We start from the raw sequence: 26,806 nt of genomic DNA, 5'->3' as shown, positions 1-26,806 counted from the left end.
TGTCCAATCTCTTACTATCTTTTCATAAATAATTTATTTACTGAACCATTAAGCCGGTCAACAATTTGTCCATTCTCTTCATGTGTATTATACATGTTTTGAGTTAGCAAAATTTAACACAGTACCTAAAATATAGCATGTGGATAAATGAAAGGAATTTGCGGTGTACTTTAATCTGACACTGAAGCAGTAAAGGCCATAGGCCATTGATTGATCGAAAACATAAAAAATTGAAGTCACCGTATAAAATTCAAAGCACTAATCATCTCTCTATTGCGATTTGCGAGTATATAAAATGCGCAAAGGACGAGCGCGGGGCCATCCCGCCATTAATGACTCTTTCGCCCGACTTTTCCATTGTCTCTATCTTGGTCTCAATTGATTTTGAATAGTGCCAAAGCCGAAAAGATTAGTCAAAGTGTCAAACAAAAGCTCGTCCCCTCTTTCTATCATCAGCTTCTTCATCGAAACCTCTGAAAAGCAGCCATTTACTCCTCTAATCCCTTCTCTTAAAGATAAAGATCAAATCATAATCAGGGCTGAGCTGAGCTGGGTTGTTCTTGTTCTCTGAGGAAGAGAAAGAGGTGGGTGCTTCTTTCCTCAATTTAATCTTTATTCTTTTGCTCTGCACTTTTCTGGGTTTAATTTCAACTTTTCAACAACTTGTTGGTTTTGGTGGAGTGCTCATCTTAGTCTCGGTGAATCAAAGAAACCACCTTTTTGGCTGGGTTGTTTGTTTTCTGGCTATTTTACTGTTTAGATCTGCCGTTTAACATGTTCTTGATGATTTGCAGAGCAAAAAATTAAGTTTGGTGAAGAAGATAGTGAGTAAAGCCTGGTCTTTTCTGATGGGTATTTGCTTGAGTGCCAGAATCAAAGCTGAAAGTCCTCCTAATACAGGTGATTACATTTTAGTTCATCTCTTCTTGTTTTTCCTTGAAGTTTCCTGCTTAAATCTTAACTGGGTATCCTATAACCTATTCACTGAATTTTCTTTTCCAATTCAAAGAACAACTTATCCTTGAATTGTTAGGGTTTTGTATGTTTTTGTAATATTTGTGTGTGAATTTGTCATTGGATTGGTCAGGGCTAAGCTCGAAATATGTTAGCGCAGAAGGGAGTGATTCGAAAAATTCAAGTAGCAGTTCTGTGCTACCAACTCCCAGGAGTGAGGGGGAGATCTTGCAGTCCCCCAATCTGAAACGCTTTACGTTTGCTGATCTAAGAATGGCCACCAGGAACTTCCGTCCCGATAGTGTGCTGGGAGAAGGTGGATTCGGGTCGGTTTATAAGGGCTGGCTTGATGAGAACTCGCTAGCTGCATCTAGGCCTGGTACTGGCATAGTAGTTGCGGTAAAGCGGTTAAACCAAGAAGGTTTTCAGGGGCACAGAGAATGGCTGGTGAGTTCGTAAAATCGTAAATTGTAATATCCTCCCTTGAGCTTTAATGCGTTTAATGAGTTGTATGTAATCTCATGTGGCGTTGCATACTTGCATCCTACAGGCAGAAGTGAACTATTTGGGGCAGTTTTGTCATCCGAATCTTGTGAAACTGATTGGGTATTGTTTAGAGGATGAACATCGTCTTTTGGTGTATGAGTTTATGCCCAAGGGTAGTTTGGAGAACCATTTGTTCAGGAGTGAGTTCTCTTGTCTCCCATGAAGAACATCTTTGTCTCTCTTTTCGGAGTTGCATATGTTGCTCTGTCTAACATAGAAACTATTGAAATTTTTGGTTTCCAGGGGGCTCGTATTTCCAACCTCTCTCTTGGTATCTGCGTTTGAAAGTTGCTCTTGGAGCTGCTAAAGGGCTTGCTTTTCTTCACTCTGCTGAAACGCAAGTCATATATCGAGATTTTAAAACGTCTAATATTTTGCTTGATTCGGTATGAACTTTAAGCCAACTCTCCTTATTGTCAAAGCATATATATATTTTTTGTGTCATTTTCACCTCAATTTGTCATGATATTGCAGAATTTCAATGGCAAGCTCTCTGACTTTGGCTTGGCCAAGGATGGACCGACGGGTGATAAAAGTCACGTCTCCACTAGGGTCATGGGAACCTATGGATATGCTGCTCCCGAGTATTTAGCCACTGGTATGGTTCAATTGAGCCTTTTCATGTTTTCAACTTCGCATTCTACTTCCCCTTTAGGTTTAGTTATTGATTTACTATTCAAGACTTGACCTTTTTCTTTCGAGCGTCTTGTCATTTGTATAACCACAACACAGCCTCTCTCGGTTGGTTTACTTAGCCCCGTTTGAATCGTTGGGTGTAGGTCATTTGACTGCCAAGAGCGATGTCTATAGCTTTGGAGTTGTCCTCCTCGAAGTGTTGTCGGGCCGTAGAGCAATTGACAAGAATAGACCATCTGGGGAACACAATCTGGTAGAATGGGCGAAACCGTACATGGCTAACAAGCGCAGAGTGTTCCGCATTCTGGACAATCGCCTCGAAGGTCAGTATACCCTCGAGGTTGCGCAAAAAGTAGCTAATCTTGCCGCGAGGTGTCTTTCTGGGGATCCCAAGTTTAGGCCATCCATGGATGATGTAGTCAAAGAACTGGAACAGCTTAAGGCGCAGTCTAAAGGTAAAGGAAGCGCACAGGCCAATACAAGCAAGGCTTCTAGACCTCGAAGACGAAATGCTGGAGAAGCAAATGCTTCAGATGCCTATCCGAGGCCATCTGGATCCCCACTCTATGCCAAATAAAGATTGCGGGTTTGAAAGATTTCACTCGCTTAAAGCTTAAAAGTGCGATTTGTGAAGACCACTTTTGACAAGAGTATACGAACGATCGGCTTAACTGTACAGTTACTTTTGGCTGATATCTTGACATTCATCGCTCCGAAACCAGGGCAAGAATGATGTGCAGTGACCAAGGAATGCTCACCCTGCGTTTTAGCTGGAGTGTAACACAGGTTCTAGGTACCCAAGTCTGGTTGCATATTTCTTCCTCGTTTACTCTCAATTATTGTTGTTTGTGTGTTGAATGGTTTTGTCCAAATTGGGAAGTTTGTTCTTAGCTTTTTTTTTTCTTTTTTTTTTTTTTTTTTTTGTTTTGTAATATGTTTGTTCTTTTTCTTGGAAAGTTGGGTTGTCCTCTCTTGACTTCAAATTTGACAGCACAGCACTCAAAGGCACATGTCTTTTGAATGTGAATGATGATAAGGGGAAATGGCCCAAAAGGAAAGTTGATGTTGAAACTTCTTTTCTAGTGATTCATGGAAGGAAATGTCAATGCATGAAGTAAAATGTAATACAAATAAACATTTGTCAATTTTTATGCGCCCAAGCATAAGAAGTCTTACTTAAGACTTGCTTTCAGTAGCAAGGTTGGGGTGCACATCCCCGTGGACCTGGAGGAATGGTTCATGGGGTCCAGAATAGTCCAGCGAAGTTGAAAAACATGAATTCATGGGATATTGTATTGTGAATTATAGTTCATATTGTAAGGTGGAACATCAATAAATATTCAATTATTATTATTATTTTTTGTATACTGAAGGTTTACTTTTAAGTAATATATTAAAAATGAACTTGTATGTCAAAAGTCTGCTAGCTTGGGCCTTGAATGAGGTCCGCTATAGCCAAACGGGCCTCCTCAGCCCGGTTTGCTTGATGAACATTATAGGAAAATGAAAGGAAGAAATGACAGAATCCTTGTCTAAAACTAAAAGGTATTAACCCAACAGGGTAGCTCAAGTGGCAAATGAGTTCTCTTTGTGGGGAGAATTCAAGGATAGCCCGGGTTCGATTATCACAAGTGATGATTCTCTTTGGGCCAACTGGATGAACCTGGACCGTTAAATGGACAGAGAAAGAACTTGCAGCCATCTTTTGTTTGAAGATAATAAGGTTGCCTCATGTATTTTCTAAAAGGTTTTACACAGAAAGAGGCTTTGCTGTTTCACCCATTCCTTCCACAAAATGACAATGGGTGAATGGATTGCATAGAAACAGCCACACAGACCTACTTATGTTATAATGGCACTAAACATGACAGTGAAAGAAGAAGATGGCTACCCGGAGAGGAGACTATCACCGGGTTCTCACCAAACCGGGTGTCCAATTTCTCCAATCCAGCTTGCCAATCGATTTGTTCCTCAAGTTGATGATTTCTCTGAAATCAAACCCCTTCTTTTGGTTACTGCTTTCCTGTACCTCGGGTTCAGCTTCTTCGCATTCATCATCTTCTTCTGCATCTTTAGCAGCTTCTCCCTCTGCTGCTTTGACAGTAGAATCGGGCACAGCAGCTTCATCTCCAGTTGTCTCGGTGATGATGTTGCCGAGCCTCTCCACGACCTCGCTCATTTTGGGGCGAGATTTCGGCTGCTTCATGAGGCATTTGTTGGCTAGCGATGCGAGTCTGAGTGCAGACTTGGTGCACTTCTGTCCCTCTAGTCGAGGGTCGAGAATAACGTGGAATTTCTTTGAATCCGACACGTACGGTCTCACCCACTCCAACAGCTTCTGCTCACCTCGGGGCAGATTTCGCTCCAGCACCCGCCTACCTGTGATAAGCTCGTACAGAACCACCCCGAAGCTCCAAACATCACTCTTAGCAGTGAGTCTGCCAGTGTGAACATATTCAGGAGCAGCATAACCAACAGTTCCTACAACCTAAACCAAACAAATTACTAAACCATCCCAGGAGACCACATTAAAAACCTGTCTTTCCTTCCCATACTATCTACCAAATCGCCTAACAACAAGTTCACGAATCACGAGCGTCAAAGAGGGAAAGAACTTACTGTTGTCGAGACATGACCCAGTCCTTGAGCTGGTCCCTGTCTAGCCAACCCGAAGTCTGAGAGTTTTGCGTTGAAGTCTTCATCCAGAAGAATGTTGGATGATTTAAAATCTCGAAATATCAACTGAACCAAAAACAATATAAAACGAGAAGATTCAAAATCAGGGGAATCAGAGTCGTTAGTGATGACTTAGTAACTTTGATATAAGACGATTGATTCTGAATCACCTGAAAATCCATTTCTTCGTGCAGATAAGCCAATCCACGAGCTGCATCTTGAGCAATCCTTAATCTCAAACTCCACGACAGAACATTAGGCGATCTAGAAAACAGATGGTCCTCTAGGCTTTTATTATGCATGAGCTCGTAGACTAGAAGTCGTTGGATCCCCCTCTCATCGTCTTCTGCACAATACCCAATCAACTTCACGAGATTTGGGTGCTTAACTACACCCAGAAAGTTGACTTCATTAATCCACTCCTTGTGCCCCTGAATACTAAAACAAATAATTACAACACACCAAACACCGCTTAGCTTCTCAATCACTGCACCCTTTCAACTTTTCTTTTTTTCTTTTTTTCTTGATAGCAACTGTAAGTAGAGAGAATCAAAGTGAAAACTCGTAAAATCCACAAACATGTGAGTTGTGAAAGAAATATCTGAACGACACAGAAAAATCAAACAAGCAGACCAAGTCCTCTCTTCTGCAGAGGAATCTTCCCTTTTAGTCAATTGTGGTGGCCAGTGACAGCGATGAACCATATTTGTTACTATAAATTAGTCCGAGATAACATGCTTGGAAAAACTTGTACTTGTTGACATTGAAAGTTGGAGAAAGGGTCTTAACATTTGTGTCACGCAAAGCAATTGTAGAAGTCATGGAAGAACACAAATGGCTGTGGACTGTGTTGCCACTAACGAGGAAAACTAGAAGCCACTGTTCAAGAGAATCCATTGGTAAATCCGATCCGAACAGACAAAGGATACAAGGAGGTAAACCAGCTTAAATTGTCCAAGCTTATTGACTCGGGGCAACTAGGTTGCTCCCACAGGGAATAGAAGTCTTTTTTTTGAGTGATGAGGGAGGGAAACCGCAATCACTGCCTGAGGGATGAGTAAACTCTGACTTGTGATCCTAACTTAAAAGGCCAATCAATCGCTTCTGCTAGAAGTCGAACTTAGGTTATAAAGCTAGGTGATCAACTTGATTGAGGTTGTCCGAGTTTAAAGTCTTTTTCACTAAACAAAGGGCACAAGGAGATAAATTTGTCTAAATTGTCCATAGCTTACCGACTCCGCAAATAGGTCACTCCCTCGGGAATAGATTTTTTTTTTTTTTTTTTTTTTTTTTTGAGTGATGAGGGAGGAAACCTCATCCACTATCTTATGATCCTAACCTAGAAGGCCAATAGATCGCTTCTCCTAGAAGTCCCTAAACTTATAAGTTTATGGTTATAAAGCTAGCTAATCAACTTGATTGGGGTTGTCCGAGTTTAAAGTCTTTTTCACTATAGTTTCCAAACTATCAGCACCTAAGTTTTATAGTGTTTTCTATAACAACAAATTACAGTATATTCTTTGATATGTTGGAATATTGCAGAAGGAACAGAAAGTTTGAATATTTGAAGTAAAGATTATGAATAGAGTGAAAATTAAAGGCATGCCTGGAAACCATTGCGATTGAGCTGTTTAATAGCGACATCCACATTGGAATTGAAATCCGGGGCGGGGACGCTAACAACGCCTCTATAAACGCAGCCAAAGCCGCCTTCTCCGATCACCAGGGCGCGGCTGAACCCTCGGGTGGCGGATTTGAGATCGGCGAAGGTGAAAACTCGCAGATCGTTGGCCCGGCGCTGGGCCAGGAGCTGGTAGAAGCAGAGCGAGTCGGTGAAGTCCCTGGAGTCCGAGTCAAACTCGGAGCGCCGAGTCGAGTCGACGCTGCTGGAAGCCACACTGAGGGACCGCGCCCACGACACCTTGGAAGACCGGGAGCTTGAAACGACGCCGTCCTCGTCTTCCTCCTTCCTCTCCCCATTCGTGAAGTGAAAGCATTTCATCTTCTCTCAGGGCAATTCTCTTCAAGAAAACATGGAATCTGAAGTGTACACCGTTTGGATGTCTGAATGTCGGAAAGGTAGGATATAGACTATAGAGTTGCTGTCTGTCTAGATAGATAGATAGATAGATACAGACTCAACAACTGAACATGTATGTATAGGTTGGAGTGGTAGCATATATAATAGAGCTAAAGGAGCAGGTTCTGCACATTGTCGTGTTGCAGAAGAGAGAGAGAAAGAGAGAGAAAGAGATTTGAGTCACGAGAGATGTGCGAAGTGGAGCCTGTGAGCAGAAATTTTTTTGTTGGATTCGTAAAATAGAAAGATGGAGGGGATAAAAGTGTCCTTTCACCCACTGACCGGATTGCTGCATTTGACCGAGATTTGAATTAAATTACCAAAATGACATATTTGCCCTTTGAATTAAATTACAAAAATGACATATTTACCCTCCATCTCTGCACCCCGCGATAAGTCGACATTCTTAGAGCATCTCTATTAGTATGAATTTTTTGTTGGTTTTTCCAAATATATGTAAGAGAGACAAGAAAAGACTAAAGAGAAAAAAAGGAGAAAATGAAAAGAAAGTAGAAATGCACGCGTCCAGTTGGGCGCCTTCGTCTGCCACACGAGATTGCTTTGTTTCATTCCTCATGTAGTGGACCCCACAATTGATTTTGCATGAGAAAAATTCACTCAAAAACCACACCTCTCATTTGTTCAAAAACTACCCACTTGATTTTCCCCTCTAATAATGTAAGTAGGTATTGTTCTTACCAACATCATTTTTATTGAGTTTATCGTATATAATCTTTTTAATACAATTTTTATTTTTCATCTATTTGCAGGCTATTATATAAAAACTAAATTTACCCAATGCACATCATCGAATAGTAATTGCATGTTCTCTTGACTCTTGTTACACAAATGAAATTAAAGTGTGTATCATGAAAAAAAAAATGAATCCAAAAAAATCAGTTTGATAAGGGGAAACAATCTTTCAAATTTAAATATCACTCCATAATATTCCACTTGATTTTTTTTTCATCCAAAATATACCCATCAAATTTCCCTTTAAAATTTCGCCACCATTTATAAAATATTGTCACAAATAATAAAAACAAGATACGTACTTTTGTCATTACACTATGTTATATTGAATAGGCATGTGCAGGATGATGTGGTATATATATTTAATTTTGAAATTAATAGTAACATTATAGTAATGTTTAATTTTAATATGTGAGCATGATTTGACCTATTTTGTTTTTTCTTTTGGTATTATTTTATTGAAAATATGTTGTGAGGGATAGGGAAAATGATTTTCATAGGCACGGGGGTAATTGTGTTTCATAATATTAGACTTAGAAATGAAGCATTCAACCATCAATTCAATCACAATGAAGTGTAATTAACACAACTATGTTTTACGAAAAACTCATTACAATTACAAGTGTATATTGGGTGATATGAAACCCATCTCCAAGACCTTAGACGACAAAGGATCCCAAAGAATAAACTGGTATAGACAAGCCTTAGCTGATCGACTCAATACTTATGCGTTTATTGTTTCTCTGAATATAACTGAGTTTAATTTGTTTGCTTCCTTTATAGGGTAAAAAAATCTCTAAACTTGATGTCAAGAACTAATGATAGATACCCAAATCGATATTAACTACAAAAGTAAATTGAAGCCTTCATTGCACTATATAAAAGTTAACGTAAAAGTAGAGATCTAATCTCAACTTAAATAACACTACCACACTTAAGAAGAAGTGCACGTGAAATCATACGATTATAGTCTACTAGTATAAAGATGAGACTTCATATAAAAAATTTCGAAATCAATTTTACGCTTATCTTTAAAAGTTTTCATGCATTATAAACTCTAGTTGTTGAACCTAGGAATAAGGTTCGTATTGGCCACTGAACGTAACTTGAAAATGCAATTAGGTCACTGAACGAAAAAAAAAGTGCAATTAGACCACTGAACACTCCAAAAACGTGCAATTAAGCCACTGAACACTCCACATATATGCAATTTTACCGGATAGCAGGTTACCATCAATTTTAGCAGGTTACCTGCTTACGTGGCAGCTGAGTTGACATTTTTAATAATTTTTGAATAAATTTAATAATAAATTTTAAATTTTACCAGCTTACCATCTTTTTATTTTTTTTAAAAAAAATTTATTATTAAAATATATTAAAAATTATTTAAAAATTATTAAACATGCCAACTCAGCTGCCACGTAAGCAGGTAACCTGCTAAAATTGATAGTAACTTGCTATCAGGTGAAATTGCATACATTTGGAGTGTTCAGTGACCTAAATGCATTTTTTTTTTTCGTTCAGTGGCCTAATTACATTTTCAGGTTACGTTCAGTGGCCAATTTGAACCTTATTCCTTGAATCTAATTAACTTGGAAACTATCTAGCCTAAGGTATGGTTGAACCCATTGTGTAATATAAAATGGATATTGATCAATCATTATTGTGTGGACCATATTTTGTATACTATAAAATAATGTATATTCAGTATAAAAATAATGTACATTCAGTACAAAAATAATGTACACTGTATTTAGGAGATGTACATTATTTTTGTACTGAGTATACATTATATTGTATAATGTACATTCAATATAAAAATAATGTACATTTAATATATTAAAAATATATTTTTATTATGGTTCATGTAACATTGTGTGAACCATTGTCCACACAAAAATATGCGGATATTGATGGTTACACCAAAAGAAAAAGTTTCAATCGTTATGCCTTGGACCCGTGTCCAGCATGCTTGCTGGACACGGGTAACAGTGCACTGTTATCTCTTTTTTTTTTTTTTTTTTTTTTTTTGTAAATTTCAGACCACTTTGTTATAGAAGTATATGTTCATAATTTTATTACTATATGTTAATAACTATACATTCATAACTCCATAACTGTACGTTCATAACTCTATAACTGTACATTCATAACTCTATAACTGTACATTCATAACGTCATAACTGTACATTCATAACTCCATAATTGTACATTCATAATTTTCGAAGCTCTATGTTCACAATTTTAGAGCTCTATGTTCATAATTTTATCACTATATGTTCATAATTGTAAGTTCATAATGTTAGAGCTCTTTGTTCATAATTCGATCAATAACTGTACATTCATAATTCCATAACTGTAGATTCATAATCTCATAACTGTAGATTCATAACTCCATAACTGTAGATTTATAACTCTATAACTGTACATTCATAATCTTCGAAGCTCTATATTCACAATTTTAAAGCTCCATGGTCATAATTTTATCACTATATATGTTCATAATTGTAAGTTCATAATGTTAGAGCTCTGTGTTCATAATTTCATAATTACATAACTGTACATTCATAATCCAAAAAAAAATAACGCCGTTAACGGTAAAACGCGCGCGAATTTTTTTTTTTTTTTTTAACTAAATGACGCGTTTTTTTTGAAAAACGATGTCGTTTTGGGCCCGTGTCCACAATTCATGGTGGACACGGGTCCAGGGCATAATTTGCCAAAAAGTTTACTTAGGGCCGTATAAGTATTTAGCAGTGTAAATAGGTATTGCTTGGATTCAGCCTAACAATACGGCCCATATTCAAATGTTTGGAATTTATTTTATTTTAATCTAGAGATAAAGGTCAAATAGACCCTCCAATTATATATTAAAATGTAATTAGCCCATTGAACTAAACAAATTTTCAAATAAACCCTTTAACTTGTTAAAAATGTGCAATTACCATTTTTAACAAGTTACCAAAAAGTAAAAAGTTAATTTTGCTTGCTTGGCATTTATGTGGAATTTCATTTATTTTTTTCTTTTTAAAAAAGCTTGAATAAAAGTTGCCGGATTCACCCATTCCATGCCGCCGGATTCTTCCGTTCGTAGTTGCGGCGATGGATGAATTTATCCGTTCCGTTCAACTACTCCGTCCGTCCGTTCGACTTCTCCGATCAAACGCATTTGTCCGTTCGTAAAGATTCGACTGTTCAACTACTCCGTTTATCCGTCCATTACATTTGAACAAAGAAACTTGCTAACTTCTCTTCTTCGTTCATGGAGAAGCCAGCGATGGACGAAGAAGCTCACTGACTTCTCCATGTACGGAGAAGAGAAGCCATGGCAGCAGGCTGGGCAAGCTGCCAGCCTGCCATGGCATTTTTTTTAATATATGTATTTTATAATATAATTAATTTACTTTTAATGAAAAAAATTAAAATATTAATTGACGTGGCATCTTACGTGGAATCCTACGTGGTAGGTGACTTGAAGGTAACATGCTATTATAGGTCAAATATGTTAATTGCACTATTTTAACTAGTTTAAGGGTTTAATTGAAGGTTTTTTTTTTTTTTTTTTTTTTTTTTTAGTTCGAGGGGTTAATTGCACTTTAGTATATAGTTGGAGGGTCTATTTGACCCTTATGATTAATTGTTATAATTATAATGATGTTTTTAATTTTTATTTTTTTTGTCTTAAATATACAAAATATGTTTTGTATTGTGAAAATTTTACCTTACTAAGGTATGTTTGGTTCATGGGTTTACACATTAGAAATGAGAATGAAAATTATAGTAAGTCTTTGGTTGACAACTTTTTAAAATACAATTATGAGATTTGATTACCGTATCCCTTCAATTAAAAACCACATGCTTTTCTTAATTAAAATTGTGTATCATTCTATCTTATTGGTAATATAATTTTTAAGTTTCGGATTAGTACTTTTAATTTTTTTTTATTTTTGTTTTATTTTTTTGTTTTTGTTCATATGGTGCTTTGGATGTCATTATATTATGATCAATAATTTCCTTGATTTTTTTGTTTTGTTTTGTTTTGTTTTGTTTTGTTTTGTTTTTGTTTTGTTTTGTTTTGTTTTTGTTTTTGTTTTTTTTTTTTTGTATATTTAAACCATTTATTCTCATTATAGGGTGATAGATAAAACATAACCAAAGATCAATATTAGTAATCATTCAAATTCCACCATACTGCTAAACATGCAAAATACTGTAACAAAAACTCATTCTCATTACCAAATATTTGATTCTCATTCTAATTTTGATTCACATGTAGGAACCAAACACACCCTAAGTGTATTTTGAATGTTCTGAACTAAAAATAAAACATTTTCAAATGTGGATAATTAAAAGAGAAATAGATAGATCAAAGTGAAACAAGATATGAAAATGTCTCGAGGGACCAAAAGTGAAATAAAGCCTTTATTTTTTACACTTGAATTTTATATTTTTAGATTAACTTTTATTTTTAAAAAAAATTATTTTTAGATGCCAATTTTAACTTAAAACTTCACACATCTCGATATATAATATAGCAAAATCAATGTGAAAAAAATTTTCCCTCTATTTGGTACATTTGAGAGTTATGGAATATCAAGGGCTTAGGAACTTCATAATCATCATAAATAATTAAATAAAGATGAAAGAAAATCAAAGTGAATAATAATAAAAAAGAGTTTAGTGTAGTGGAGAGTAATTCACAAAATTAATTTGAATAATAATTGTTGATCCATAATTGAAAATTAACATTGCAATAATTATGTTATGTTTCTAAGAGCATCCCCATTAAGGAGATTGTTAGCAGAAACATGTTTCAATATTTACATGAACATCTACACCTACTTCAACATTATAAATAAGTCATCATCCACAACCAATATAATACTACAATTATGTTTTTGTCGTGGTTGGAATGAGGAGGATGATCGTGACTAGAATAGAGAGAATAATATTTTTGGGAGCTTAGATCTCCTATAGAGCTTTATACGGTGCGATATAGGGAAGATGAATATTTCTGGGGGTGGAAGAACTCAGGTAAGTTTTTCTGTTTCCACAGCCATTAATTTCTTTGCTAATTTAGAGTATGTAAAAAATTTAATTGATAAATTTGTTAAATTAATAATAGTCTGTGCATCGCACTGGACAATTACTAGTATATACAACAGTACAACATATATAAAAATGTTCAAGGAATGCTTACCCCCACTATTTGAGAATGTACACATAATAAATTTCACTTATATATGTGTAATAGCTTGCATACCACGCATGAAAGATAAATTATATTAAAAAGACCTTGACCCTGTTTGGTAAAAAATTGGCCTATAGGTCAATTTTGGCTTATTTAAATACTATTAATTATTTGATTTAATTAAAATATCAATATAAATGTTTGGTTAATTAGCTCTTTGCAACTCCAAAATGCTAAAATTCAAAAAGCTACTCCAAGCAACTTTTTCAATTAACTTTTTGAGAAAAGAAATTATACCAAACAGCTATCAGCTAATAGCTAATTTACCAAACATTTTTCTACAATCAGCTAATGTTATCAACTATTTATACCCTCTAATTAACACAATTAGCTAACAACTAACAGCTATCAGCTAACAACCATTTTACCAAACAAGGCCCTTATGTAATAAGCTTGTCCAAGAAAATATTAACAGTAATTACATTCATGATATTTTGATACGAGAATCATGCTTAACCACTCAACCACTTTTTTGAGACTATAACCCTAATTGGTGCTACCTTAGCCCTTGACACAAATCTTATCTCAACCTTAACTTATCTCGTATAGTATATATGATAGAAATAAAAATGTTTTTTTTTTTTAAGGGGAAATAAAAATGTTATTTGAGCATATAATAACTGCTTAAGTCAAACAACGCGCATATGGTTTTCTGCTAATAAATCATACTGAGTGTATCTAATATTTAATGCATTCTTTTTATTTTTTTAAATAAATTATAGAGAAAATGACACTTTTTACTCCCGAGTTATATACCTATAGCACTTTTTCCCCTCTGAATTATTGAAGTGGCTGTTTTTCCCCCTGAAATGTTAAATGGACATATTTACCCTTAAAATAAATATTTCATTTATTTTTCTTTTCCAACAAATTATGACCATAATTTGGTTTAAACCAAACAAACACTATAGCAACCAAACCGAAATATTCCAATTACAATTTAAAATCGAAACCCGATATTAGAATTTATTAAAATCGCGAACCGGAACAGACGGTTCATGTTCCGAATTGAAAAAATAAAATACATTTATTGTTGAATTTAGACTATTTTAAAATAAAAAAATAAAATTTTAAAATAAAGACAGTTCAAAATCGCAAACCGGATCCAGAATCGCCGGTTCATGGTTTAGGATCCATTTTTTTAATTCATAACTTTAATAAATTGAAATCCAAATATTGGGTTCTAGATTTGAATCATAACGAAAACTTTTAATTCGATTGCTTTAGTGTCTGGTTCAGTTTGAATTGAACCGTGGTCATCCCTACGTATACGCAATAATTTGTTGGAGAAGTAAAATAAATAAAATGTTTACTTTAAGGGTAGAAATGTCAATTTAATATATCAGGGGGAGAAATCACCACTTTTAGAATAATTGAGGGGGCTAATGTGCTTACCTAAATAATTGAGGGGGAAAAAAGTGCTATAAGTATATAATAATATAACTCAAAGGAGCAAATTACACTTTTGGTCCTGTGACTATAGATGATGTGTTAATTTGGGTACGTGACTTTTAAAACTAACAATTTAGTCCTTTAACTATCATTTTTTTAGCAGATTTGGTCCTCCCGGCCAAATTGCCGGTGGAATTTGGCCGGAAAGACGTTCGACTTTTTAAATCAAATATTGGTGGGGGTAATTCGGTCTTTTTAATTGTTGAACCGAATTACCCCCACCAATATTTGATTTAAAAAGTTGAACGTCTTTCCGGCCAAATTCCACCGGCAATTTGGCCGGGAGGACCAAATCTGCTAAAAAATGATAGTTAAAGGACTAAATTGTTAGTTTTAAAAGTCACGTACCCAAATTAACACACCCCCTATAGTCATAGGACTAAAAGTGTAATTTGCTCTAACTCAAGGGAAAAAAGTGCCATTTTCCCTAAATTATAAAAAGGGTATAAGATTACTATTAGAGTGTTTGGTTAAGCCTATTTCAATTGAAACAACATAATAAATGTTAATATTGTAATATCATATTCTCTTATTTAACTGATAGAAATAATATGTCAGCATAGAGATCTCACCACCTTTGTTTTTAGGAGGTGTTTAATTTGGGTTATTTCACATAATCTTAGAAATGTGAATATTATAATATTGCATTCTCTTGTTTGATCAAATAACATGCAATGTGAGGTTATTGTAAAGAATTTGAATTTTCAAACGTTGTTTTTAATTCATTTTTGGTAACAGGGAATCACATTCCCCTCATATTCTATGTTATATGGGATTTCTGAGGACATTTCATTACTTCAAAATATCATTCGTACCAAACATCTCCTTATTTCCGTTTTGGTAAAATCTATGATAATTATATTCCTTCTACATTTATTCTTAAGTCATATGATATTCTAAAAAAATAGAGCCGTCAAAACGAGCTTAGCCCGTCCCGCTTTGAATTTTATGACCCGTATTTTGACGGGCTTTTTAACCCATCTCGTCAAAATGGCGGGCTTGACGGTATTAGTGTATATATATACATCATTTTTTTAAAAAGAATATACATACATCATTTTATATAATTATATATTTAAATATATGTTAATTTATTTATTAATATTGAAAAATGTATTATTAAGTAGTACATTGCATAAATTTTTTGTTATTGCCTTATAGATTCACATAATATGTATTTGATTATTTATTAGGACTTATTACTATTTTTTTGATCTTGAAAGAGGGAGCTACTTTCACGTCATCTGGAATCTCAGTAAGAATGCGAAGACCCACTGGATGAGCCATCGCAACCAAAGCTAGTCTATCTGCCACTACGTTCCCCTCCTTGAGCACATGCACAAATTTCACCTCCGGCACTTTCTCCGCCTCCCGCAAACACCTTCTGATGACATTGTTTAGGAAGGACTGATCGGCTGTTGCTCTGTGGAGAGTCTCCACTGTTCTTTTTGAATCACACTCAATTATGAGTTTCGTCGCACCAAACTCTATTGCCATGCGAATGCCCTGCAAAACTCCCCACGCTTCCGCCTCCGCTACTTGACATCGCCCTATGTTGAAAGTGAAACCTCGGCACCAATGCCCTTGCGAGTCCTTGAGCAAACCGCCAAAGCCCGCCTTGCCAGATCCTTTACAGCAGCCATCCACATTGAGCTTTAGCCAACCTGTCACCAACTTCTTCTACCCCACCTAAGCCGAGCAAGACGCCTAGTCCTTTGAAGCCAAATCCAAACGTTTCGCAAAGGTCGCTCTAACCTCCAAATCATAACGACGAAGCAACTCCAACTTTTGCTCTGCCGCCAAGTTTTGGGAGTTAAAGATTTCTTTGTTGCGCCATCGCCAAAGCCACCACAATCTTATACAGAAACGTTCCGGCCAATAAGCCTCGAAGCCCTCTCTGACCCCTCCGTTCAGGTTCGCTGCAAGCCATTCATCCCAGGCCATGGCGCTCAGTCGAGCTCTCGTGCGCCGGTGAACGACATCCTCCCAAACGCCTCTCGCAACTGGACAGTCTCTGAAGAGGTGATCGAGCTATTCTCTCTGACCTGCACAACGAAAACGTCACATATTAATTAGTCGTTAGATTGCGTCTGAACCTCTCCGCATTTGTGAGGATTCTTCCATGACGAACCAACCAACCAAACATGGTTATTTTTGCAGGGACACGTAGACGCCACAGGCGACGCCAACCACCGTCAACAGCAGCCACTGGATTATTCACAAACATGTTGTAGGCCGACCGGGTCGAGAATTTCCCATTTGTTTTCGGTCCCCAGCCAACCCCATCTCGCAGGTTCTCTTCTGCCAAAATGACACTCCCAAGCTGCTCCTTAATCTCCGGCGATAACACGGTTTCCAGCTTCTCCCATTTCCAGCTGTGGCTGTCATCCCAGTACTCTCTAACATTTGCGTAAAGTTCAGGTAGAGGTAGAGGGATGCACATTTGCTCATGCAAAGGTTCCGTCCTGAGCCATCTGTCCATCCAGAATTTGGTATCCCTTCCACTTCTCACGATGCATTTAGTCCCCTTTTCCATAACTTCCCACACTACCGAAATGCCACGCCACGCATTAGAAATCTTGAATCTACCAAGCGGTTCATTGTTTTCCAGTCCAAGCCTTTTGTACTTTGTGAGAAGATTCTGTGCCCAAAGGCTGTCATCCTTTACCTTGAGGCGCCACCCCAATTTTTCCATGTAAGGCATATTCATCTCATTAAGTCTCTTAACCCCCAGACCACCTTCGTCCTTCGCGGACATGACCAAATTCCCATTTGCCAAGCTCATTTTCTTTTTCGTGCCTTTTTATCCCCATATGAATTTCCTCGTCCTCTTCTTAATCTACAAGCATATGCTTTTAGGGAGGGATGCTTTCTGCATGGTATAAACCGGGATTGGATTCAGCACTGATTTGGCTAAAACTACTCTCCGTGCCATAGTCAAAGTCTTCGCTTTCCACCCTTCCAAGCGGCCAGAAATTCTATCCAACAAATCCGAATAGGTATTGCAAGTAACTTTGCAATGGAGGGATGATACTCCCAGATATTTTCCCAAGTCTTTGGTGCTGGTGATATTCAGGCGATTCGCGATCTCATCCACTAGTTCAGGGCCTATATTCTTTGAGAAGAACACTTGGGATTTGCTCAAACTGATCTTCTGCCCAGACATTCTACAAAACTGGTCGAGGCAATGTTGCACCACCTGTACTTGAGTAATCGAGGCATCCGTGAAAAGCACCATATCATCTGCAAAACAAAGGTGTGTTAGGATATGTCTATTAGGCGCTAATTTGATACCTTTCCACCTATTACTGTCCGTTTCTGAGATAATACGCTGGCTGAGCCTTTCCATACAGAGTACAAAAATAGCCGGTGATATTGTGTTACCCTATCTGATGCCCCGTTCCGGATTGAACGACTCCAACCGCTCTCCAGTCTAGATAACTGAAAGTCTAGAGGTTCTAATGCATGTCATCATTAGATCTTTTAAGGAGGCTGTGAAGCCTGCTTGCTCAAGGGTATCCTGGATGAAATTCCAGGATAGGAGGTCATAAGCTTTCTCTAGATCTATCTTGATCGCCATATAGCCCCTAGCTCCTCGCTTTTCCCGCATTGTATGCATGGCTTCCTGAAAGATGAGAACATTATCCGAGATCTGGCGTCCCGGGACGAAGGAACTCTAAAACGGGCTCACAATCTTTCGCAAGATGAGCTTGAGCCTATTAGTGATAGTCTTGGTGATGATCTTGTAACTGACGTTGCACAGACTGATAGGCCTAAATTGCTTTATAGTCTTAGGGGCCCGGACCTTGGGTATTAGGGCAATGAGTGTGTCATTCAAACCAATCGGGAGAGTTCCCGACGCAACGGAAAGCTGCATGAAAGCCGTCTGGCCTGGAGCTTTAAACGACTTCATGTCCTTGAGAGCATTGTGGACTTCCTCCTTTGACACCGATCGATTGAAAACAGCCTAGTCCAGATCCCGGAGACGGGGGAAATTGGCATTCATCGATATGGTCCTACCCCTGTCTCCTTCTTCCGAGAAAAGTCTGATATAAAAATTCCTAATATCGTCCTGAAGCTCATCACCCTTAGAGAGCCACACCCCGTTATCATCCATGAGCTTGAGAACAGAATTTCGCGACTTGCGGACTGTAGCTGTTGCGTGGTAACAGGCAGTATTCTTGTCCCCTGAACTTATCCACTCTTCCCTGGACTTTTGGAACCAGAAAAGCTCTTCCTGGTATAAAATCTCTTCCAAGTTCCTCCTGAGCTTCAATTCTAACTTTTCCAGGCCTTTGTGATAATTTGCTGCCAGAGTCCTTTGAATTCCATTTAGGCGGGTCGTGAGGATTTTTTTTTGAATGAACACATTGCCAAAAGATTCCATGTTCCAAGCGGCCAAACCCTTAGCTAGGTCCCGGCTGTTCTCCATAATGCCCTGGTCTGCCTTCCAGTGACGATCCACTACTGTACGGATCTCAGCGTGGGTGAGCCATGCCCCTTGAAAGACGAAAGGTGCCGGCTGTGGGTGTGGACGAGGTTCTTCTACCTGTATTAGCAAAGGTGCATGGTCAGAAGCAATTCGAGTTAAGTGAGTCACGCACGCACCTGGGAACCTAGTGCGCCAATAAATGTTGCACATAGCCCAATCAAGGCGGGCGCCTTTGAATGTCCCGTTCTGGCCATCTTTTATCCAAGTAAGTCTTGGCCCAGAAAAGCCCATGTCAATGATGTGACAACCTAAAATTTATTTTATAAATCCATTTTTAAGAAAATCCAAAATAGTAAATTTTCACTCCATAAAAACTTTTACGAAGAAAACGGTGTTGAATAAATTATTGTGAGCCATTTAAATTTTATTCGACACCGAGAAGAGATTTAAATTCCAATAGCCTAAAATTTTGTGTACATTGTGTGCCAAGTTTTAAACTGAGAAACCTAACTGAGTGAAATCGGGAGAATTCTGAGAAGCTTAAACCAAGTGTTCATCTAGAAATCATTTTGGGACAATTCCATTTTCTAGCCCAAACTATTTTATTTATCAATTATTCAATTCTAGCCTTTGGTTCACAAAGCATGGTGGACCACAAGCTTACCACATCTCTGCCTAATACTTCTCTTGAACCAATCAGGACCTTCCTCTTTATCATCAACCAATCATAAGGAAATATTCTAGGGTTTTGTACCACTATAAGAACCACGTTATTCACTCCTCAAACCCCTGATCTCAAACCTTGCCTCTCCATTTTGTTTGATAAAGAAATCAATCACAGTAAGTTTTCCCTTCTATTTGCTTCACCCTGCTCTTTCTATAGTTTTCCTATCTCTGGAGTTCTTAGGCCTAGTGTTGTGAATTCTTGGATGTTAGGTGGTGAAGGAAGTGGAGATTCTTGAAGGGAAAGGAGGCTGAGATCCACTCTAGAAGGAGGAACTACAAAGGTATAACCCATGGACTCCTAAAGCTATTTCTAGACTTAGTGAAGTCTATGTTTCGAGTAGAAATGCTAGATATTTGAAGTGTTTAAGTTTTTACATGATCTATTGTTGGTATATGATTGTGTTGTTGATGGTTAGATGGGTTAGAATTGCCTGAGTTGTTGTTGCAGATGAAAGGAAATCATCTGGTGCACAGACAGTATGCACCAGTATGATTAGCGGCCCTAGCCAACGGCTCAACAAGGAGACCGTTGGCTAGCTCCGTAGAAGACCGGCCCTAGAGGGCGGCCCTAGGAGAGGGCCGTCGCTTAGAGCCGTGTCTAGGGCGGTTGGAGGCGGCGGGTCTAGCCTAGCCCCGCCCAAGCTCCATTGAGTGTTTCTAGTGCAGTGGCCGGGCCCTTGTGGCTCATCTACGTGTCATTTCGGACAAGGTGTCATGGGCCCTTGTGGCTCGGTACCTCGGGGCCGTCTCGACGCATGTTTTGGCTTTGGTTTCGTTGAGTTTGGAGAAGATTTGAGCCTTTTATGATTGTTTTTGTACAAGAACTTGTTGTAGAAGTAGTTGGAATTATTCCCAGTGTTTGGAATTGTGAACTATCAGACTTTGTTTATCTTTATTTGATGAGCATGTCATAGTATGATTGTTAAATAGAGAAACATGAGCCTAAATGGTTGAATTTAGCTAGCAAAGCATGCCTAAAGTGGTTCTGTAAATTGTTGAAGTTCACTGCCAAGTTTCTAATTATTGAGCATGATTTATGAAATTGTTTGAGTTTCACAGTGAATAGAAGTTAGAAGCATATTTTACAATAAATGTCATTTTTGAGCATATCGTGTTTTAAAAGTGCATAAGTGGCCAATGTGAACCTAAGTATTATTTTCCTAAAAACTCATATCTATTTGGAAAGTCTTTATCTTGTCATTTGAGAATGAGTTGAGAAACTATGTGCATATTTGCATAAGAAAAGTGTTGCATATTTGAGATGCATGAGTGATATTTATATATATCTATTGTGAGGAAAACCTTGTTTTGGAGGACCCGTTAGGACTATGTTCTTTCGAAGTAAAAGAGAAAGCAATGGACATTGCGACCCGATATCATGTAACGCGGCGTATTCCCACGTTACGAGGTTGGAAACTACCCGCCAGGCTTGGAATCCTGGTAAGGGGGTGTGCACACTGATAGTTCGATACCTAATTCCACCGAGTATGAGTATTGAAACCACGAGATTGGTTCTGTGGGCGGGATGAGAGATTGGCCGGCTAGACGCCGTGCCCAATGGGTTCATTCACACTATGGTGAAGCCCGGCCTCGCCCACGAGTAAAGAGAAAGCGAGTCAAGAGACTCGAGAGAAAGAAAGTGAGTCATTGAGACTCAAAGAAAGCGAGTCATTGCGACTCAAAGAAAAGAAAAGCAAAGCAAGTCATTTATGACAACAAGAAACCTCCACAGAAAAGTATTCTTTTTGAAAGAGCGTATATGTATATCTATACTTCTATAACTCATCTTATGAGTTATATATATCTTGCACTAGATTGCATGAGTAGTAGCACAAGATTGCTTTTATATATATATATATATATATATATATATATATATATATATATATATATATATATATATATATATATATATATGGTGAGGTTCAAGTGAGGCTAGTGTGTTAGGTGAGGACTGTGGACAGTTTGCAACCATAGGATAACCCAATCTAACGGCTGTAAAATGCAGATTGTGAGAAATTAAATGGTCACTAAATAAGAAAAGTTACGGTTTTGATTAATTAATCAGGGGGAAAAAGGATAATTAGGTAATTAATAAATCTGTCGGCAGTGCACAAGAAAAAGAGTAGAGAACGACAACCTCGACGCAGACCTCCCGTGAGACGACAACGACGAACTCACCAGCGAGCAAGCAGGAAGCTATGGCGGATGGAACCCCACGAAGAAGTCACCGGCGTGCATCGATTGAGGCAACAAGTAGACTTCGTAAGCAGTAACGTTTAATTTTTTTTGGTAGTCTGCGTTTAAAAGTGTGCAAAATTGTATTACATGTTTGAGAAATTCCTTGCTTGAAGAGAGTGTGTTAGAGTGGAATTGTGGGACGGGGGACAGTAGGGGTGGTTTTTCCGGTCGTGTGGGTTGTGTTTTTTTTTTTTTTTTTTTTTTTTTTTTTGTGGATAAACTAAATATTGGCCGAACAGATTGGGTGTTTGTTGAAGAATTTGGGAGTTTTTCACTTGGCTTGTTTGTTTATGTGTGCATTATGACGAATTGATGGTGGGAAGAAGGGGTTAATTGCGGGAATAGATAGGGTGTGTGATGAGAAATTGGATAGTATAATATGAAGAATAGGTAATTAAAAACTGAATATGCATAAATTGAATATAATATGTCATTTGCACAGATTTGGAAAAAGATGAATGGGGGACCACAGGCCTAGCAGTTGGAGAAAGAATAAAGTATTGTTAAAGTGCAATAAAAGATTTCATAAATTTTATCTTTTGCTAAGTGTGTTTAGATAGTAAGCAAATGAATAGGAAAAAAGAGATGGGACCAGTAAAGCATGCCAGAACATGGGAGAAGAACAATTTATTAATGTATGCAATAGTGTAAAAAAGACATTGTTTTTTAGGATATGAAGTGCTGGGCATATGGAGTGATTTGTATATATTTGGGCATGAATATGCTGAATAAGTGCATGTGTATATCAGTGTATGTATCTGTGCATTCAAGATAGTAGGGTCTATGAAGTGTATGAATCTGTGCATTCAAAAGAATAGGTCCTGTGCAGTGCATTTGTGGATATGAATTGCTGGCCGTTTGGATTACTATGTAATATTTGTTTATGAATATGGCGAATATGTGCATGTGTATAGGAGCGTATGTATCTGTGGATCCAAAAGAGTATGTAGTGTGTATAGTTGTTGAATGAAAGGCTCGCTAATATGTAAAAGAAATTATTTATGCAGAGAAGAAGCTGAAAACCACAAAGGTGTGTAGGAACCGCATGTAAATGACCCCAACACCGATGATGACTTTGTAAGTCCACCGGTGACAGCGCGACAACCAGAAAAACACCAAGTAAATGAGTGCTTAGAATACGAACTACTACCTGAAGAAGAGGCAAGGTTTCCAAAATTCGAGACACGTCTTGTGGCAAAGCATTTAGTTGAACCCATGAAAAAGTTTGGATCCCTTCAAAGAAATGCAGTTAGGATGTGTTAAATTTGTATGTGAACTGATTCAAAAACATACTTGCTAAGCATTTGAGTTAAATTTGCAATGCAGTTCCTTTTCCCCATACTAAACAAGGCGCACTACTTTATCATTTCCGTAGATGTGAAGGGCGGGGGAAAATGCAGATTATTGATAATTCCTCAATAGGAACAAAAGATGAAATATATAACAAGATCCCTGAATATTTGGTAAGAACCTCTCATTATACGTTTGAGAAAGTAGTAGGGTTAGAATGTGAAATATAAATAAAGGATATGTGCATGTGTTTGATTTAATAAAATGCGTGAGTGATGGTAAATACAGTGAATGTTGGTGGCCATATAGATTTGTTTAAACAGGGAAGATGTGAGATATAAGAGTGCAACCGTGAATAATGTATATGAGCAGCTGCTTTTTAAAATATGTTGCATTTATGATACTTTTTAATGTGCAATGAAGAGACTGTCAATACTTCAAGGTACTGTTAAACATAATGCAAGAATGTGATAGGACATGAGTTACTAACCGCAAAAATGTTATGTACGCAGAAAGACATGCTGGGATGCTTTGTAGATGATATGAAAGACCAAAAAAGAGCAGCTGACATCCTACATATGGAACCAAAACGAATGCAAATGCGCTGGAGGGATCCCAAAGAATATCCGGATAGTGGAGTATATGCAATGAGGCACATGGAGTGCTTCATAGGAGAGCCAGCTAGGAGTTGGGACTATGGACTCAACAAAGGAGATAGGACCATAATAGCAACATTAAGGATGAAATACATGAAGGGCATCCTACTGAGCGAGTGCAATGAGCAACACGGTAAAAACCTTGAAAGCTCACCAATTTTCAAGAATGGAGATTTCACGCAACAAATGTAGATTAGTTGGTTACCATAGAAGATGAAAATGATTGCAATGAATACGTTGGATGAAGACACAAGTGAGTAAGGAGATTTGAAACCAGTTTGTACAATAGTTTTTTATGACATTAAGATGAAAGTGGTACTAGACAATTAATTTGTGCAAGGAATTGATGTTTTTGTTAAACTTTAACAGAATGTTTAATCGTGCTTTAGCATGCTGGTTTATTTTTAGCCATTTGAATATGCATGAATATAGTTATGCTTAAACAGTTGTAGGATTACAGATACATATTCGAATCCCCACATATTTAAAATATGTTAACGGGGAATGGATATTCAATATATACATTGTGTGCATCAATGGTATAGTTCTGAGTGCAATTACGACATACATCACATAAACGGTTTGTGCACCGACGTTATTCGTTAATACGCAATGTAACGTGCAATTTAAACTGAACAAAGGTCGGCTAAATAGTTATTAGATCATGAAGCACTTGTGCAACAATGTACAAATGACAAGTGCTAATCGTTCGAAGTGCAAAATCCCTATGTGGACAAATAATAAGTCTAGACATGCACATTGAGTGCACAATTAATAAGTCCAAACATGCACATTACGTATCAAACACACCCACCACAGAGAAAACACACTGGTAACACCACACAAACCAGAACGTTAAAAACATAAAAAACAAAGAGAACTTCCTGGTTAGTATACACCATAATTACAAAATAAAAAAAAATAAAAATGATACACTGTACAACAAAATTGAAAATGTTATCTACGTGAATTTAAGAACAGAAACAATTAGCGCGACAAGGAGTATACAGTGCACAACAGGGGAATGTAACCAAAAACAAATACACATCCATTATTTGAATACCAAACAAAAATGTAGAACAGGAACGAGGCAGTATGAAAAAAGAGGCAGTATATAAAGATGAATGAAGAATATCTTTAATTACCAAATTTAATATCCCTAAAACTATGACAAATCAGCCGAAAAAAAAAAACAAAGAAAGGAAACAAAAATGCAAAGACTAATGAGACCCTAGATCAAGATGGCGTGAAAAATGGAAAAAATAAATCCAAAAATAAACCAAAAAATAAGAGCCATAAATCCAACCAAAATCAAAGATCAGATTTTGACCATAGACCACATGTATAAACATGACCTCATATGATCCTTTGTCTATAAGTGAATGCCAAGTATGTTGATAAGCTTAATATCTAGGCATTATTTAGAGTAATTTAAGTTAGTGATTTGCATAATTAAATTAAGTTTTAGGGTTAATTATATTATAAATATTATATTTAGTATATGTTACTAGTTTAGACTAGTTTAGATGAGTTTTAATAAATATTAGGCTAATGTTGCATTTTTATTAATATATAAAGAAGAGTTTTATCTTATCTATATTATTAAATTTATTTGTTAGTTTTATTCATTCTATTTTTAATAAGTGTTTTAATATTTAAATTTAATTGAGTTATTATGCCATTAGTTTATAATTATTTTATTTTAACTTAATTTGTTTTGTGTCTTTAGGGATTGGCGTAGCAGAGAAAGAGAAAGGGGAAGAGATTAAAAAGGTTTTAGGGATTTGGCTTTTGTTGGTTGAGTCGGCAAATTAAGTACGAAACGGAAAAGGAAAAAAAGGGGGAGGAAGGAGAGAATAAAACGAAAGCCAGGGAGCTGCAGTAGTGTGGTCGGCGAGGAGATTTCAGCGAGGAAGCAAGGGATTTTTCAAGATTCCATCGCCAGAATTCTTGAGCTTCAATCGCGGCTACCTTCTTCTTATGCTTGAATTACTTTCTTTCATCTCTATTTTTATTCTTGTTCAAATTTTCAGAATACTATTTATTGAACAATTTATACATTCAAATATGATTCTTGGCTAGAACTTTAATTAGGGATTTGGATTAGCCTTGATTAGATTAATTGACTTTTTTTTTTCATGTGTTGATTCTTCCAATTTCAGTTTAATTATTGAATTTGATTATATTTATTTTATGCATTTTAATTGTGAATTGTGTGATTGGCCATTGCATAGTTCTAATATTAGGGTTCATAAGAAGAACTGACAGGTGAATTATGAACCTAGAACTCGTAAGATAAACACAATTGACCTAAACTAGACATAGCTTTAGGTATTTGTGGTGATATTTGATTGTTGCTTAATGGGTTTAATTAATGTTGGTGAGATATCGACGGATGATCACAGTTAATTGGATACAACCTATTAGCTCGACGGAGTATTAGGATATATTTGAAGCAATCATCACTATAGTCATAAGACTTAATACTTAGGAGAGTTAGTTAATTGTCTAATAGGTGAACCCCAAATCCTTAGTCTTCTATCAATTGGAATTTCCCTTTGTTTTAATTTCATAAATATTCTTTTTAATTATATTAATTCTAATTATTTGCGTTTTTTTCCTAATCAACAAATTGATTATTTAAGATAACAGTTAATAGTGTTCTTCGTGGGATCGACCCTGGAATACTCCAGGAATTTATACTCTGATTGACTCTGTGCGCTTGCAGATTATAGCAATCAAGTTTTTGGCGCCGTTGCCGGAGACAATTTATTAAACTGTTTTCTTTAAATTTTTCTTTTCAATTTTTTTTTAGGTTGTTAGGTTCGTTATTATTTTATTTTTATTTATTTAGTTTTTATTTTTCTGTTTTTATTTCGTTTGTTTATGAACTTAAGGCGTTCACTAAGGCATAAAAACGCGGAATTATTTCCTATTGATCTTGAAATTTAGCGTACTTGTAGAAAAAAACAGGGTACGAAGGCGGCTTGAAATGGCTGAAAATAATAGAGTGGGTCAACTGGATGACCCCGTACCACCAATAGTTCCACTTCCTCAAAATCAAATAGCTCAACCACGTCTTCGAGACATCCAAAGACCGGTAATAGCTGCTA

At 36.9% G+C, this 26,806-nt stretch overlaps 2 protein-coding genes and 1 long non-coding RNA gene across 4 annotated transcripts; 1 reads left to right on the top strand and 2 right to left on the bottom strand.

Moving 5' to 3' along the window:
* The first annotated feature begins 321 nt into the window (after nt 1-321).
* On the top strand, nt 322-3,281 carry LOC109173725 (protein kinase APK1B, chloroplastic-like). Of its 2 annotated transcripts, none has more exons than XM_019323017.1 (7): nt 322-581; nt 793-900; nt 1,088-1,401; nt 1,505-1,640; nt 1,744-1,886; nt 1,975-2,098; nt 2,280-3,281. In XM_019323017.1, the coding sequence occupies exons 2-7, from the start codon at nt 849-851 to the stop codon at nt 2,711-2,713; spliced, it is 1,203 nt and encodes a 400-aa protein (XP_019178562.1). In that variant the 5' UTR covers nt 322-581; nt 793-848; the 3' UTR covers nt 2,714-3,281. The 2 variants fall into 2 exon arrangements, with proteins under 2 accessions (XP_019178562.1, XP_019178561.1); XM_019323016.1 differs by having other exon boundaries at nt 323-584; nt 795-900.
* Nucleotides 3,282-3,839: 558 nt separating this feature from the next.
* Nucleotides 3,840-7,119, bottom strand: LOC109173724 (probable receptor-like protein kinase At5g47070). The gene is made up of 4 exons (XM_019323014.1): nt 6,419-7,119; nt 4,983-5,243; nt 4,756-4,878; nt 3,840-4,624 (listed from the first exon to the last, which is right to left on the bottom strand). Exons 1-4 carry the CDS (start codon nt 6,812-6,814, stop codon nt 4,043-4,045), a joined length of 1,362 nt encoding a protein of 453 aa, XP_019178559.1. The 5' UTR covers nt 6,815-7,119; the 3' UTR covers nt 3,840-4,042.
* Nucleotides 6,131-6,412, bottom strand: LOC109173726. The gene is made up of 2 exons (XR_002052949.1): nt 6,287-6,412; nt 6,131-6,226 (listed from the first exon to the last, which is right to left on the bottom strand). It is a non-coding gene; the product is annotated as an uncharacterized LOC109173726 (long non-coding RNA).
* Nucleotides 7,120-26,806: the final 19,687 nt, after the last annotated feature.

This window comes from Ipomoea nil, unplaced genomic scaffold, assembly GCF_001879475.1.
Source record: "Ipomoea nil cultivar Tokyo-kokei standard unplaced genomic scaffold, Asagao_1.1 scaffold0482, whole genome shotgun sequence".
NCBI lineage: Eukaryota > Viridiplantae > Streptophyta > Magnoliopsida > Solanales > Convolvulaceae > Ipomoea > Ipomoea nil.
Note: the sequence above shows the minus strand (reverse complement) of the source record. Positions and strands in the feature narration are given on the sequence as shown.

Excerpts from the sequence above, each read along its gene's own strand:
- LOC109173724 (XM_019323014.1), bottom strand. The coding sequence starts at position 6,814 with ATGAAATGCTTTCACTTCACGAATGGGGAGAGGAAGGAGGAAGACGAG. Across the intron at positions 5,244-6,418 it reads TCAATCGCAATGGTTTCCAG|GGGCACAAGGAGTGGATTAA; the intron begins GCATGCCTTTAA and ends TTTAGTATTCAG. Across the intron at positions 4,625-4,755 it reads TGGGTCATGTCTCGACAACA|GTTGTAGGAACTGTTGGTTA; the intron begins GTAAGTTCTTTC and ends TGTTTGGTTTAG.
- LOC109173725 (XM_019323017.1), top strand. The coding sequence starts at position 849 with ATGGGTATTTGCTTGAGTGCCAGAATCAAAGCTGAAAGTCCTCCTAAT. Across the intron at positions 1,887-1,974 it reads CTAATATTTTGCTTGATTCG|AATTTCAATGGCAAGCTCTC; the intron begins GTATGAACTTTA and ends ATGATATTGCAG. Across the intron at positions 2,099-2,279 it reads TCCCGAGTATTTAGCCACTG|GTCATTTGACTGCCAAGAGC; the intron begins GTATGGTTCAAT and ends CGTTGGGTGTAG.